This window comes from Gallinula chloropus (genome assembly GCF_964237585.1).
Source record: "Gallinula chloropus genome assembly, chromosome: 3".
Taxonomy (NCBI): domain Eukaryota; kingdom Metazoa; phylum Chordata; class Aves; order Gruiformes; family Rallidae; genus Gallinula; species Gallinula chloropus.
The window spans coordinates 70,984,053-71,000,959 of NC_140087.1; the positions used below are offsets into that span (position 1 = coordinate 70,984,053).

The 16,907-nt window shown below is 47.3% G+C and overlaps 1 protein-coding gene across 1 annotated transcript in view; it reads right to left on the reverse strand.

The window, feature by feature from the left end:
• Positions 1-245: 245 nt before the first annotated feature.
• The window catches only part of GALNT14 (polypeptide N-acetylgalactosaminyltransferase 14), a gene marked incomplete at both ends in the record, with an annotated part of 97,395 nt that continues 80,733 nt past the window's right edge, over positions 246-16,907 (reverse strand). The window contains 6 exons of the mRNA XM_084262166.1: positions 246-404; positions 982-1,101; positions 9,566-9,710; positions 11,243-11,326; positions 12,628-12,720; positions 15,289-15,415. Of these exons, the coding sequence (XP_084118292.1) occupies positions 246-404; positions 982-1,101; positions 9,566-9,710; positions 11,243-11,326; positions 12,628-12,720; positions 15,289-15,415 (728 nt within the window). The remainder of the gene's footprint in view (positions 405-981; positions 1,102-9,565; positions 9,711-11,242; positions 11,327-12,627; positions 12,721-15,288; positions 15,416-16,907) is intronic.

Sequence of the window (16,907 nt, forward strand, 5' to 3'; positions counted from 1 at the left end):
TTTTGTCACCCCTTCTCATTGAATGTATGACCACCAAGAGGCCAGTACCAGGTTCGTGCCTTGCAGACAACATCCGTTGTTCAACCTGGAACACCATGTCCTTATCCTTATTTGAATGATTCTTCTCCTGTCCCATGATACACAGGGATCCCCAACGGTTTTGCATTTGAGCTCCATCTGGTGCACCTTGACTGCATGTAGAAACATCTCAGTGCTCACTCCCACTGTGTGAATCCTCCAGCAGGTCAAGACATCACCATGTCCCAGCGCTGACTCATGGCTGTGCTCTCGCAAGGGTTGATGACAAACTCTTTGGTGCTCTCATTTGTGTCCCCAATCGTCTCAGTGTCCAAACAAAAGCGTGAAGCTATGTGTTCAATGTGTGACCCAATTTTACCCCATTGCTAAGGAGAGACACACATGAGAAAGAAACACGGGTGAACAAACTTCCTCCTTGTTATCCTTTTACTATACTGTTCCAGCATCAAGAGGACAGCCATCACTAAACCTTTGTGGCCTGATACTGGAAAGTAAAGGGTCCCCCCCAGCCCACACCCAGCAGAACACATGCTTGGGCACTTCTCCCACCAGAAGCACCATCATTTAAGCTCAGTATCTGCCTGGCTTCAGAGCGATAATGTATTACTATCAGTGTTTTCCCCAGGTCGCTGGTTCAAATGCCAGCACATGATTAACTGCAGAGAAATGTTAGCATCTGCTGGCTGACTGGCAGCCCATGTGAACTAAATTGCCAGTTTTGGTTTGACTTCTGGAGATAAGTATCCAGATCACCACCCGGACTAATAGACATCCTTATCAAGACACTCATTTAAGAGGCAAAGGGCTGAACAGGCCAGAGTCTCTAGTCCCAGGCAGACTGTGCTTCCGGGATGAATTCAGAGCACGTGGGGAATCTGATGTGCAGTAATACTGTGCTGGAAAAAAGGAAATGTCAAAGGGAGGATCGATGAAAGGGCTCACCTGTTTGTTGTCACCTTCTTTACAAGGTAACAGCAACACCTGGGAACCCGGGAAGAGGGTGTACACAGACAAGCACAGCTGCTGCTGTCGGACTTGGTGGTTGTATGTGTATGTCCATTCCTGTAAAGACAAAGAAAAAGGAGACAAGAGATCAGGGTTGGCATTCTTCTACCCAGAAAGGAAACACTTTGACTTGGACCCTGCCCCATGGAACCAAGCACAAACCTCACTGACTTCAAAAAGGCACAAAGACTGGTCACTAGGATGTCTGTCTGAAGCCTCCCCGAAACTGGGGACTGTCATTATGGGTCTGCAGGTACCAAAGAAAATGTCTGTGGTGGTTTGCCCCTGGCTGGAGGCCAGACACCCACCAAAGCTGCTCTATTACTCCCCTTTTCAGCTGGACAAGGAAGAAAATATATACTGAGAGGCTTAGGAGTCGCGATAAGGACAGGGAGAGATCATTCTGCAATCAGTGTCACAGGCAAAACAGTCTCAACACAGAATAAAAAGAAACAAAAAGCATCTAATTTATTACACAACACAGAGACACACCCAGTGAAACCGGAGTCGGACAATGAGAAGTAAAACCAGATCTTAAAGCACCTCCCGCCACCGCTCCCTTCTTCGCAGACTTCACTTTAGTCATGATTTCTCTCCCTTCTCACCCCCCTTCAGGTGGCACAGGGGGGAGACAGGAATGTGGGTTTTGGTCATTTCCTCAGGAGTTGTTTTCCTTTTTTCCTTCTTAGCAGTGGAGCATTCCTCACACTCTTCCCCAGCTCCAGTGTGGGGTCCCACCCACAGCAGACAGTCCTCCACAAACTTCTTCAACGCCCTTTCCCACAGGGCTTCAGCTCTTCATCAACTGCCCCAGTGTGGGTCACTGCTATGGGGTGCAGTTTCAGACCCAGGGTGCTCCAGCCTGGTCCCCAACAGAGTCACAAGACCCCCAAGCAAACCTGCTCTGGTGTGCCTCTCTCTGCAGGTCCTACCAGAGGCTTGCACCAGTGTGGCTCACAGTGTCTTCTATATGTATCCACCCACTCCACCATCGTCTTCTCTACCAGCTGCAGGGGAATCTTTCGCTCCAGTAAAAGCAGCACCTCATTCCCCCCTCCTTCTTCACCACCATTTCTGTCTGCACAGTTTCTTAGGTCTTCTCACTCCCTTCTCTGGTGGCAAAAAGTGGCTGCTTGGATTTTTTTCCTCCTAAATGTGATTCCCAGAGGTGCTGTGACCGTCACGGATGGGCTTGGCCTTGGCCAGGTGGCGGGTCTGGCCTTGAGCCTGGCTGGTATTTACTCTGTTGAGCCTGGGGGAAGTTTCTAGCTGTTTCTTACAAAAGCCCCCCCCCTGCAGCTCCCCTCCTTCACCAGACCCTTGCCACGCAAACCCACAACAATGTCTACAAATGTTGTTGGAAGAAAATGCTTCACAAGGCAAAGTCTTTCATAGCCAGACCTGGGCTGTGGTTGGGGAATGGAAAAACAACAGAAGAGAGGCAGAAATACTACACACAATGTACAGTCCTCTTTTTTGTGAGGAAGAGCAGCAGAAATGCTTTGCAGATGGCAGTAGAGGAGGTGATATGTAGCAAGTGTTTCCAATTCCCAGGATTCTGTTCCCCAATATGACAAAAAATCGGGGATAACATTCCCCTTTGCAACACAGGAATAGGATCAACCTCCAAATGTTTGATGTGTGGGTTTGCTATGACCACTGTTGTTCCTGCTCCTCTGGGCTGTCTTAGAGCACAAGTAGACCTACTTTTATTATTCACCTCCTCTTTATCAGTTCCTTGGCCCAAGAAACAATCTTTGGGGGAACAGAGACTCTGCCCAGTGTAAAGCTTACCATACAACAGGAGCACTCTGAGATTATCCTCTTTTCCACCCATGGATGTTTTTCTTGGGAGAAAAAGAGAAGTAGCTGATAGTGAAGTGCAAAACACAACAAATGCTAATCTTGTCAAATAAGCGTCAGCAGTGAACTATGTAAAAAAGGATGTCCAAAGTCCTGCCTAAAGGACCACAATGTTAGCTCATTGTGATACCTCAGGAAGAACAACTGATCTCTGAGAAGGGAATGATAAAGAGGAAGAAGGGGAAAGAAGAACAGGAGGAAGCCTCAAGGCTGCAGACCATCTCCCTGACTTTGTTAGCAAAGCAAAAGCTAAAGATTACCAAAAAGGACATGTAATGAAGAAGAGTGAATGAAGTAAACGACCATCCAACATCTTTGAAGCCCACCAAGAGATTGTAATGCACATGTGAGAGTGGGTGATAATGAGTTACCATAATGGAAAAAGGAACCAGTTCTTGGAAACCCTATGAATATGCATATATTATGAATATGCATATGCACACATATGAATATGCATGCGCCTTGTATAAAAGCTGTTTAACTGACCCTTTAGGGCACACACATTAGGAGGAGTGATCCCCTGTGTGCCCAGCACTACAATAAAGAATACCTGCTGAATAGTCACCAAGGCTATTGATTCTTGATTCCGGCTTTTCATGGCATCAATAGTTTGACCAGGGTTTCCAAACGTGCTGGACAGCTCATGTACACACAAATTGCTTAGTCCAGAAGTATTTCACAGAAGTTTACTCTAGCCTTTATTCCAGTTGAATGTTTTCTATCATTCAACTGCACTCCTATGACCCAAGAGCTCCACCTGAGTGTCTGAGACTGCCCAGGCAAGGGAATCCCTCCTGTTTCTGTGCATACACAAGCAGACAAGAGCTACTTTGGCTTGAGGGAGACCACAAACCACGCTTTCACATAACCCTGAAAAGCAACTTCTGGAGCAAGGCTTTTTGCTTAAAAACCAAAGTGTGGGGCTAGAAGAGGTTTCTGAGCACCCCTAGCCAGGATGCAAAGCAGGATCAACTGTAAAGAGCTGTGTGAATGGCTCTGAGTGAGCTGTTCAGGCAAGCAGCAGTGTGAGCAAACGCAAAGCAAGCTGCTGAGCTGTTATAGGGCAGGGAGACAAAAACCCGTCTTTGCTGGCAGGGGGCAGTAAGCATGCAATGAGCAGGGCGTGAGAGGGGTTCTGCAAAAGGCCCCAAGAGCAAAGACACATGCCTCGACAGGGTACAGGCTGTAAGAACTGAGAAAGCTGCTGTAAAAGGAAAGGTGCAGAGAGAAAGCAAAATGATTGAGAGATATGGAAAAGTCAGAGCTCTGGGAGGAGCGAGGTGAGTGGGGGTGCTGGCAATGGAGGGGAAGGCAGCACTCAAACATATGGCAGTTTAGGCTGGGTCTAGAAAAATTGAGGGGAAAAGGTTCTCCTGGGAGACTGCAACCCTTACTGAGTGCCAGAGGGGGAATGAAGAATGGCTACCCTGATCTCAGAGCTGAGAACACCTGCAAGCTCCCCCCAGCTTCAAATGGTGGAGGCTTTGGGTTGCACTAGCATGAGTTATTAGAGCAGGGAAATGCTTCCACCCCTTCGGTATTTGTCACCAGCAGCAGCTCAAACTCCTCTCCCTGACTTCAAAACAGACAGCTACAGGCAGTTAATTCCTGGGAATATAAATCCGACTTCATTCAAGTTCTTAGCCACCTGGAAGGGAAAACATGCTTTTTTGCACAGCAGACCCAGATCCACAAGGACTTCACACTGTGATCCTCACACCCTGTGTTTCTTAGCCTACTACTTCCCACCGGCTAATGGGAATCAAACCTGGCTTTCTGAACAGCCTGCCCCCAAGCTTCTCTGCAAGAGCTGCCCAGGATTTCAGCACATAACAAGCATTTATTTTCAAAGTCACAGTCTGCACTCAAGGGCCTTCTGGCAACTACTTCTCCTTTGTCAACGGGAGGAGAGTTTACCTGATCCTACAGCGAACACATCCCAGACATCCCAATCATATACAGTCAGCTGCTCTGTAAACCACCAGCCTGGGAAATCAGGTGCCAAATTAGTCCTGCATCTGTGAAGAACCAAACCCTCTGGGTAAACTCCAACACCTGTTCCTGTTACCCTCATCCCTATAAGCTGCTTTGAAAAAAACACTTTACATTTTTAACCAATTGTTGGTGATTTTAGTTCAGGACAAGGCCTGAGCTGCACCCATGAGGCTCTGCAGCAGCAGCAGCAAGCTAATCCTGTAACTCATGTACATGCTGAATTCTCCCAACTAACTCAGCCCACGGGACATTCTTTTGCTTTGACCTCTTAATCTCCCTGCTTCACTGAGGTACCTCACAGAGGACCGCTTGTCCCAGAGGTTCCCCGTGGTTGGGTTTTTTTCCAAGCCAGGCTCTGTTCAAGCCTTTCCAATATTCACATCCTCCTAAGCAGAACTACCCTCTCAGTCAGCAAAGTGCTATGGGATAGACGGGGTGGTGGTCACCATCTCTCCTAAGCTGTTCTTTGTTTTAAGAAGTGAGGCCTTCAGAGCTAGATATGCGTATCTGCTGGATAACTGACATTGGATCCTCCCCTCTTGCCCCCAGGCTGTCCTGCTGCTGTCTCATCTGATCTGACAGATTTTCACACGGCTCTTCTATTTTAGCAGAATGGCTTTTTATGGAAGCCAGTCCTGTTGAAAATGTTTTATCCAGTTCTAATCACGTCTTGTCTCTTTTCAGCCCTAGATGAAAGCCAGAGAAAATGATGCATAAAATGAAGAAATTCAGGGGAGGGAGTCACTTCAACACCACAGAATCCATTAAAAGCTTTTGAATTAGAATACAGGCAAATGGCCATGCAAATTTCTATCTTACCGCATCTCTTCCCTTATTTGTATCAGATGGCATGAAAATTCCTGGGTTTTTTCCCATGAGAAACTACTTTATCTTCTCAACCCTGGCACACAGAGGACTCACATGGCCAGTACAGCAACAAGGACAGAACTTCGCACCCTGGTGATTGCAGTGAGTGGGGCAGCCCAGGGCACTCCAAAGAGGGGGAGGTTTAAGGAGCTGACATGGCTTTAGAGCTGCAGACTGGTCTGAAAAGATGCCAAATCCCTGGTATCAAGGTAAAACAGACAAATGAGGTGAAAGTGAGATCAAGATCCCCTGCCTTTTCTAAGACAAAGCAGTTCCTGATGAAGTGGTGGTAGAGCAAGGAGGAAGAGGGTGGACCAGGTGAGCAGAGCTACTAGTTGCACAGCACAATCCCCCTCCTCTAAAGCCTCAGATAACTCTAGCCCCTATCTGAGGCTTGTGACTATTTTTCAAGGCTTTAGCATCATTTGAGCAGGCACCTGCCACTGTTACTCAACATCATTGTGAACTGAGGAAATTATTTTAAAATGTGACCTTCGGCTTGGCGCAGCCTGGCTGGCAGAAGGAGAAAGGAGCCCTTCAGCCTAGCAAGGAGCAGCCCCATGGGAGCCCAGCATTACGTGACAGAGCAGTGCGAGCTCTGCTGCTGAGCAGGAGGTCAACCGTACCCTAAAGCCACAGTAGCAGCTAGAGAAAAATGCTTCTGGAGAAGCCGGGAACAACCTCAGCCCTTAATTATTATCTTCTTGAAATCACAGGGAAGAATTTCCCAAAGCACTTGACTGCATGGGTCACCTAAGGATACCAAAGTGCTTCACTCATCAGAAGGCCCTGGGATGCAACTAGCTCTTACACATAACTCAGGAGAGGGAAAATGCTAAAAGTGCCTGTGGCAGCCGCAGCTCCAGCTGGCCTACCGCTGGGGCAAGACATGCCCATGGAGGAGAACAACAACGACTTTTGAGGGAAGGAAGGTCAGAAGAGAATTTTTATGGTTGAGAGGTCTCAGGAGGGACGCTGTCAGGTTAGTGTGGGTAGACGCTAAGTATTCTACAGAGTCAAATGTCTGTTCCAGAGATTAGTATCAACTAATACTTAGTTTGAAAAAACCCAACTACACACATCTTCATCAGACAGACCAGGACAAAATTATGGTTAACTATTTGCCCTTAGATACATTTCTCTTGTGACAAAGAATATCACAGATTCATGTAATGGCAGGGGTTGGAATGGATCTCTGGAGATCATCTAGTCCAACCCCCCTGCTAAAGCAGGATCACCTGAAGAAAGGTTACACAGGATGGTGTCCATCTGGGTTTTGAATATCTCCAGAGGAGGAGACTCCACAACCTCTCTGGCCAGCCTGTGCCAGTGCTCTGTCACACTCACATGGCCAGTACAGCATGCACAAAGGTCTCTGCTGGGTCTTTGTGAGAGCCACCCCAGGGGACAGAGCCCTAACTGCTACCAGACCTTTTGGAGAGGAAGAGCCAAGTGGATTCCAGGGATGAGAAGACAGAGCTCTCCTATACAAAGAGCAGGAGCCTTCTTGTGCCTCAATGCCACTTTTAATAATTCAGGACACCACCAGGGAGGATGCGAGACCTGCTCGGGGTCTGTCTGATTTCACTGCAGTCACTCCTCTCAAGTTATCCAAACTGCTGAAGGGCAGAGGCCCTGCACTTCAGATAGAAAAAAAATAAAGAGCAATTGATTGCCACCTGATGATTCTCCTCAAGCTACAGTCATGTGTGACAGCTCAGATCTTCTCAAACCTGGTCCAAAGACTTCATGCATGTAACAATGGGAAAGAGCCTGGGGAGCCTAGTAGGGAGATCGCTACAGAAGGGCAAACAGCCAAATCAATGCTACTAACACTGATAATAAAGGATCTGGATGGCCAGGATCTTTCCATAGTACCTACTGAATGCTAGGAAAGCAGAGCTTTAATTTAGCAAAACCTATTTCTTAAATAATGAAGCTTGGGGTAAACAAGGTGTGACTTCAGTATGTTAAGATTATTGCTCTATTCTGGTTGTATCAAAGTTGTAAGTAAGTACCATTCATGAGTGCTGCCTACACAGACTGGTGACTATAACCCCATGTCATCCACAAGTCTAGGTGTTCTCGCAACAAATGTGCAATTAAAATACAAGTTTCTATTCACAATGAAAATTGAAATATCCTGCTTTCATCTGAAATATTCTCCACAGGTACAAGTAACAGAGAGCTATTCTAGAAAGAGAGAAAGATAAAAGGAAAAGGTTTTTCTCTATTCCTGCCTGTGTATTGAGCATAGCTGTTCATCTGTGTTTGTAGTGCCTTTTTCTGTTCCCCTGCAGAGTTAGTCCTGCACGTGCACAAGAAGCAGAGGTGCTACCCAGTGGGTAGTGTTGACCTGTTGCAAACTGCTGCAGAATCAGAATGGGAAGATGAGAAGCTGTGGCATGAAAAATTCCCCAAAATTCCTGCTCAGAAAAGTCAAACCAAAATGTGTTTGATGGGAATGTAACAATCCAACCTGTTGGCATGACATTTCTCATTTTAAAACATCGCATCAAATTGATATTTCTGGAAGACCAGTGCCATTTCATTTTGAAACGCTAGCTTGCAGTGGCATTTTCCATTCCCTTCCCAGATTTAAAAAAAAAAAGAAAAGCAATTCCTTGAAAGTTGCAGTTGTCTGTAAAGCATTTTTTTTTCCTTCAGCAGAGCTGACCCTACAAAACACGATGACCCGCTCTCATCAGCTCGCTTTTCTTGCTGTTTGTCTAAAAAGTCCATGCAGCAGCGGAAGAATGAAAAAGAATTCTAAACCCTGGAAACCAGTTAAACCGCAAGAACTGTGGCTCTGTTGTACTTGCAGTTATATTCAGTACATTATCTGACTAAAACTCAAGTAGCCATTGTTGATTTTACCAGGTTGTGAAACAAATACAATTTTCCAGACTGAAGGCAGGTATGCAACTGCACGCAAGAGAGATGCACAGAACAAGATGCTTCGTTTGCACATACAAATCAAGGGCATTTTCTGCAGCATCTCCACACTTGCCCTTTCATGAGCGTAGCTACCCGGTTTGAATGCGTAACCACGAGGGTTAAGGATGTACAGTCAAGTGGAAGCAAGCACACCCTTTGCTTGTTAAATTATTTCACGGCACCCTGAAGAAGCAAGTGATCGTTACCCTCTCTTGTATAGATGGGAACAGTGAGAGAACTTACGGACGTGCCCAAAACCACAAAGGCAGCCTGAAGCCAAGGCAGCTTTTGAAGTTGTGTCTTCAGGGTCTCGCTCCAGTGACAATGCTGCAAGGCACGTGCACCTGCTCCTGGCTCTAATGTTTCCTAGAATATGCTTTTGAGAACACTGTTTCATACAGCTTTTTCTCGTCTCAGTGAGACTGAAAAAACCCGAGATCGAAGAAACCAAGATCATCCTCATTAAATTCTCACTAGTTTAATGGGCAATCTAATATCGAGAGAATGGAGACTAAGAAGTTACAAATACCACTGCAATTCAGTGAATTTGAAAGAAATAAGGCTGAACGATGAGGGGAAATTATAGTTCTCTTTGTCTTTCTCTGATCTCAGCAGATGAATGGCGCGTGGTGCTCCTGAGTTACAGTGAGTGCTCAGTGCAGGCTAGCAGATAGATAAGCAGCCAGTCCCTGCTGCTGCCTCCACTGAGGTAAGGAGGACTTACTAGGGCTTAACTACACACTGCCTTAGGACAGGGGTTGGCAGGATGGGTAATTCTCCAGCAGAACTTTACCAAACTTAGCAAATTAACTTGAGACTGCCCCAGAGCCTTCTCTCCAGCCAGCATCACCCATCTTACCTGTGCTGTTGCTGCCATTCCTTTGCTGCTGTTACAAGGATTTAAGCTCAGGACAGGGAACTCTTGGGCTTCAGACTTGAGCGACTCCAGGCAGCTCTGCCTTTGCCTGATCATCCCAGTCTGATAGAGCGATTCCTTGGGAATCCTGCAGGAACAGAGTGAAAAAAACATCCCTGCTTCTCCAGGCTCAGAGGGAGGCTTAGTGGGGTAAGAAAGGGGCAGTCTCACCATTTCACCTTCAGAAAATGAGAGTGGCCAGATCTATTACAATACTGAATCACCAAGAGCTGCACATGGACAGGGACACTGCAGAAGCAGCACTCAAGAAATTGATGGCTGGCCTTTATAGGAGGAAAAAATAAATAACACTGCACAAGGCAAACAGAGGAGCGAGGAATAGACTGTGAGCAGGCTGAAGGTCACCCTGCAGCTTACAGAAATGGGGAACTTTATAACAAGCCACCACAGAGCCCTGGCATTCCCCGTCCATGATGCTGTGCAATGCCTCACGTGGCAAAAAAAAAGCAAGAAAACAGCTTGTCAAGGTTCAGCTCCGGGCATGGGTGAGCACCACATGCCCCTTGTTCACCCCTGCCCCAGGAGGAGAAACAGACAGAGTATTGTGGGTCTGGATAAGGACAGGTACTGACACAGCACCACGAAAAGGGAGCAACAACAGAGCCCAGGACAGAACACACACACACGTGGTGATGACACCAAGCACTTTACCCACCCCACAAGGTGGTAACACAACTGCGCCAACGCAACAACAGACCCCGTGTCTGACAGCACTCAGACTGCCCCAGAGCTGCATGGACCCACCCCTCCCCCCCCCAACCAGCCACTTTCACAGGGGTGTGATGTCAGGTGGGATGGAAACAGCCAGCTTGGCTCACCTGTGCTGGCTGCTTTGGGGAGTTCACTCTGGCCTGGCCAGAACCAGGACACAGCTATAAAACCTTTTCACACTGTGGGATTCTGCATTCAGCCACTGCACCAGCAGGTCCCTTGAGATATATCCAGAACTTTTACACCCTTTCTGAGGATGACTCTTGATAGTGACTAAGGGAATGTGTTTTGGAGTAATTTTGGTGAGTAAAGGGGATCTGTTCAAAAGCAACCATGGAAGTGCATATTAAGCAATGTTTTAGGCAAGGGGTAAGGCACAGCCACCTGAATACAGGTCAGACTCCCAGAGTGGATCGTTTCACAACAGAGGAGTCTTGAGTATCACAGAGTACACGAAAGGACTAGAAATTAGGTGGTTTTTTGGTAAGCAAGCATCATTAATACTGAAACAACCCACCAGAGGCTGTGATGGATTTTCCACCTTAGGGTACTTTCTAAGGAAAACTGGCTGTTTCCCTATACAACCTGTCCCACAGCATGGGCAGAGGGATACTTGAAGGAAGCCCCAAAAGCTAAGAGAAATAACTGGTGCTTTGCCCTTCACCAGCCCTGCAGGAAAGAGCTACAAAGTCTATAAGATGGCTTAGAGAAAGCAGGATCACAAATGGACCTGTGTCCAGAGACACAGTGGCCCTTCTGTGAAGCCCAAGGGAAAGGGTGCCTGTGTCTCTGGAGCAGGTGGAGGTATGGGGACTGGAGGACGGTGGGGCAGGAGTGATGGGCTAACCACTGGCCTGCCAGAGACAGGTGGAGATCTCATATCCATACCGAAGTTCAGGATAAACATTTTCCAGGTACCACTTGAAGCTGTGGCATTTCAACCTCTTCCGAAGCTCTGCTCTGCTCTGGACACTGTGGGAAGAAAATATTATAGAGATATGATCGAAATCATGAAGGTGAAACCCAAGGCACCAGAAAGGGAGGCTAAGAGAAACCCAACAGATACACACAGACACTAAACACAAGAGCATCAGTAGCTCTATTGCCTGTTCTCTTCTTTGTGACATTTGGTGGTTGTTTTGATCTCTGTCTCTTTGGAGGTCTCACCTGGTGCCATTTTAACAAGGAGCCTGGAGTTTGGTAGATGAAAAGGTTCATGGAAAAGTAGTCACTGAAAAATGATTAGTAAAAAATGTATGCTATCTACTATATGCAGTAAGCATTAATTTAATATATTATTGTACTAGGAAATTAATATATGCTATTATAAGCTGCTCTTAGTTTACAGGACTACAGAAGGCCTTTATTTCCAAGAGCACCTAAGCACACCTTTACATCAGCAGCAGTTAATCACATGGTGTAATACTACTTTTGTTCATTTACGGGGGCAAAATTTCTGCTGAGGATCATGCTGAACAGTGACAGTTTCCAAAGTCCAGCTCTGTCTTGGGCCAGCCTCCACCTGTGGAGCTGTCATGATATGGCATTTACAGAGCAGTAGGAAGCCTCCAGTACCTTCCTTTAAGATGGGCTATCTTCTCTACACTCTTACATATTTAGCAGGAGAGAACATCGATCAGTGCCGATGGATGGGAAGAGGATATGAATTCAGTAGTAATAGGCTAGTCACCATGACTTCTATTTATTTATCCTGGAGATTGGAGAGAAGCCACAAGGAACTTGGGTTTGGATTTAGAATCCTCTGTGGCCCAAAGGAAACTTTCTAAGGGAAGGCAGAGCATATGAAAATGAGAAATTAATACACATACTTAACAGTCCTCCTGACAGGGAGGTATTTCTGACTGTTCACAGAAGGAGTGTCGAACTCCCTGCATACAAAGCACTTTGTCCTTTCCAATAAAGCCTTAGCAGGCCCAGGATGTGGTGATTTTGTTACCCCTCAGCTGCCAGCTGGACTCTCCTGCCAAACTCCTCTCTGGGACCAGAAGTGCTCAAACATGATGTCAAGGGCAGGACGTAGCAGAGGGGGTTTTCCCCCACCTCGATATGGTTCAGTCACTGGGATGAACTACCACAGCATATAAACTAGCTGTTTATACGTTTCATTGCTGTGCTTATAGCATCTGCCTACCATTAGCATTTAATTGAGTGTTACTACAGAAACAGTGCGGGTGGGTTTCTGCAGCAGGGCGATGTCACTGTGAACACCAACTGCAGCAGGCAGGGCACAGGCAGCGGAGAGAGGCACTTACTTTCCATACGGCCTCCCCTGGGCCGCAGGACGCGCCGCGTAGTAGTACTGCTTGAATTCATCCATCCACACCTCTGCGGTGCGCTTGGTGTTTCTGAAGGAGGCAATAAAAGGCAGGTGAAACCAAGGAAGCCTCTGAGGTGACATCTTCTACAGTGCATCGACTATTCCATCCTGCTCTCCTCCCATCCTCAACTTGGTCTGTGTCTTCACACAAACCGCCTTTGAGCTAGCTTACCCCTCACTGCTAGAGAAGATACTCCTCTTCCCCATTACTCCAGGGACAAATCAGGAAAGGCAAAGGTTTGGGTGATGAATTCACTGGTTCAAACACAGCGGTATGCTTTGCATCCATCAGAATCAGAAATGCAGCTTCTCCTAAGTGCCATCTCCCTGGTAGGCATGCCTGGGATTTTATACAGCAGCTCGGTGGAGTTCTGAAAAGTGGTGCAGAATTTGCCAAAGACTGAAGGCAAATATTTCCATTCCTTCAATCTAGTATGGACTCTCCAACTTTGTGCCCCTGGATTTCACTGAGCCAAATCTCAGCACTCAAAACTTAAGAGAAACCACCCCTAATTACAGTGCTGTAGTGTGTGAGTCTTCCACACCAGCCAGATGTCTGCAGAAGGTTATGAACCTCAGGAACTCTTCTGTTGACTTCAGATGGCCCTAACTCTCCTTACAAACAGCTTTGCTGCTCCATGCCTATCTGCCTTATCCTTGCCTAGGTCAGGGGAGTCCTCCAAGCTCCTGCTCCAAGGCAGGCCAGTGCCTCCAAGCTATTGCTACCACACTGCAGGGCTGCAGGTGCCACAGGGCAAAAAAATAGATCGCCTGCATGTGAAGCCAGCACAACACCAGAGCCTGAGCTGGATCTCGCACTGAAGTAGAGGCCGTGTGGGAGGAAGGGAGAAAAAAATCAATATCTGGCAGAAAGGTGGAGATATTTTTTGCTAACATCTCTGTTTAAACAGAGGTACCAGATAGCATCAGGTTGCCAGAAGCTGCTTGTCCTCTCAGTCCATATACTACAAGATTAAGTTTAAGGCTGATAAATACCCTAAGGCTAACAAAATCACAGCTTCTAATTCCTACAGATATGTTTCTCCAGAGTGCCTTTTGGTCCCTTGCTGATTCTTGGAGCTTCTTCCTCTCTTTAAGGCCACTGCAACAGACTAAATGCTCCGGCTCGAGAGATGTCACAGCATCTCTCAGCATCTACAGCTGTGCACCTAACCTTCCACAAAGAGCAGGGTGTTTTTGTCTGGCTTCCTGATCTTGTTTGGGTTTATAAAGAACATAGGGATAAATACCAAGGCTGACACATAGGCATTGATTCAGACCTCCCCGAAGTCCCTGTGCGGCTCTGCCTGGGACATAGCCAGAAGAGCCATACTCAGCCAAGCTCCCCCCTACTCCTCCTGCAGGTGATGCAACACAGACTTTGTCTTTTCACCCAGGTTTGTACAACTCGGGCAGTGGAGATTTTGCCCCATCCCAGTCTCTTCTGTAGGAGTCTGATTCCACTACTAAAAGCAAACCCTCCTCCTAACTCTCAAATCTTTGCCCTCCTCCTTGATGCACTGTGCCCCTCACCGCCGCCTTTCTGAAGCCAGGTTCCCCTTCCTGCCTTACACACTGCGTGGCCAGAAATCACACATTAGATACAGCAGAGAGATGCAATTTGCACTCCCCCAGTTCATTGTTTCCCACAAAGTGGGGGAAAGCTGCAGAGAGACAGGGTCAGCATTAAGCCCGCTGCAAGCAGCAGGGTCTTTACAAATACTGTTGTTGGCTCTGTGTAGCACTGGGGAAGCCACGCTAAAAGCAGTGCCTGGTGTGAAAACACACACATACACAGCTTAGCTGAGAAACAACCCTGCATTAAATCTAACTTCCCCCAGTGTGTTTCTCTGCCATTTACTTAATGTGCAACCTTCAGCCTCACGCTCTAAAAGAGGAGAAAAATCCTTCCTGACTTCACTAGCTGCTCCCATCACCTTTCCGATGCTGACTCCAACTTCTGGACTACCTCCTTCCTTGCCAGGACCTCAGCCCATTTCAGCCGGCTGTTTTGGATCCCGAGCGTGAGGACAGGTCCCCTTCAGCTGGAATATCACCACAGGCCCTTCAGTGTCCCCGCCAGCAAAGCACTCTGCTCAAGAGACAGAACCAGCCCTGGGGCAAAGCGACCCACTCCAGCACGCTGCTTGGCTGCCCTCTTGGAGACACATCGGGAACCAGATTTTCTGGTTCAGCTGAGCCACGCTCAGCCCCAGGTACTGACAGGACATCGCTGGCAGCCTCATTTCAGGTCATTATAAATGTGTTCTGACAACCTTAGGGTATAAACCATTTGCTTACACCATTTGCTGTTACAGTAGCTAGTGTTCAGGGAGATGCTGGGGCCGTCCCTCCATTTCTGAGCCAATGAAAGGTACCGTGTAAGTGTCCTATTTCTGTCATATTCTCAACACTGTAGAAATCCTAAGGGAGAGTCATACCGATTTGCATTTTCTTCGGCTCAGGAGATTCCTGCCCAGGGATATTTCAAAGTTTTCCAAACAAACTTTCCTCCCCGTCTTCTCTGCTCCCCTCTCCCCACAAAGCAGTACCTTATTCCATTCCACAAAAGGCAGAGCAAGCACAAAACACCTACTTAATATACGTATTGGCATTTCCCTCTGGAAAGACGTATGGATGTTTCTTCCGGAAGACGTGTCCAACACGGCTGCAGGGGATGATTTCCAGGCTCCCTCCACACATCCACACACGGAAAGAGATTTCTACAAGAAAAGCAGCTTCAGCATTTTTTCTTTTTGTCCTAGAGCAGGCTGGATGCTGATGCTACCTCTCACTTCATCCTATGCCATGTTAAACTGGAGTAAATCAATTATCAGAGGGACTTTTCTAGGCACAACTCCTTCAAAACACATTTTAAAGTTTCTGGCATCTGTTTAAAGTCGGTGTACTTGAAACCTGCCTATAGCACAGCAGGTACTATCACAATGGCAAGAGCAAGACAGCAAGTAGGTTCCTCTTCATGCAGCCCCACATACATCACAGAATCCTCTTGCTAGTTTTGTGCTCCCCTCATTACTTCTGCATTATCTATTTCAGAGTCATCCCCCTTGAAAGGGCTGTCAGGTTCACCAGGAGAGGCCATGAATTCTGTTTATTAATGAATACAACCATCATTATCTTTATGAATCCACCATTGATTCTGCAAAGTTTACAGAGCTGTGCATCCAGCACGCATTCCAAAATGGACAGGAGCTTATCCTGTTCGGCATGTACCCCAGACCATGAGTAGCAATGTAGTGGTTGAACAAGACACACATTTTCACATAAAGGTCAGTGATGAGAGGAATTAACCCCAAAAAATCTGGATATGCTGTGAGTACAGGAAGTGTCTCCCAGTTGTCCCAAGCTGCCCTCTGGTTGGTCCACGGGGCCCTTCTGGAGGAAAACGAGCCCGTGGAACAACTAACACCAGAAGTTACAGGGCTTTTGGCAGGGAGCTGGATGAAATCCTAGCTGGCAAGGTAGGACGGGTGAGCAGAATGGCTGATCTAATGGGTCCATCTGCTCCTAATGCCTGTGAAGTTTTGAAGCTGCAGCTATACTGTCAGAAAGTCATGCTCAGACAAAACCAGCTTGGAAAATAAATGAAATTAAATAGAAATGGCTTCTGCGCTTCTTTGCATCCTGTTTTATCCGTTGATAGTACAGACCTGCACGTAGCATGTACTTACTCCAAAACTACAAATTCTTTTTCACTCCCCTCCCGCCCTTAACTGCAGAAGTCAGACACAAGGCTACCCCATCATCTTTGCCAGCTCATGCTCCTGGCAAGTCCCCTTACATACACCAGCACTAGGATGACTTACCCCAGGTTGGATGTTGGCAAGACAACATCCCACCTGTGGCAAGAAGGCCACTTGGGCAGTGTGGACAGGAATCCTTCTCCTTCACTCCCAGCCCTCCAAAAACAACTCTGCTTCAAGGAGCAAAAGAGACTGGGAGCGTGGACCTCTGAAGCCACCTACTCTCAGCATATATGGCTCAGCCACAAGGTGTGGGTCGCTGTAGAGATGGGAGCAGGCGTCACAGCGCTCCTGTCCCTGCTCCCAGCACACCCTCCTGGCTCCTGCGCAGATAGATATGGGAGACTGGCACAGCCAGAGCCCTCCCACCTTGACACCCAGGTCCAAAATTCAAGCAGGGGCCAGCAAAGACTAGGCTGGGAAAGCACAGCAGGGGGAAGGATTTTCCTTC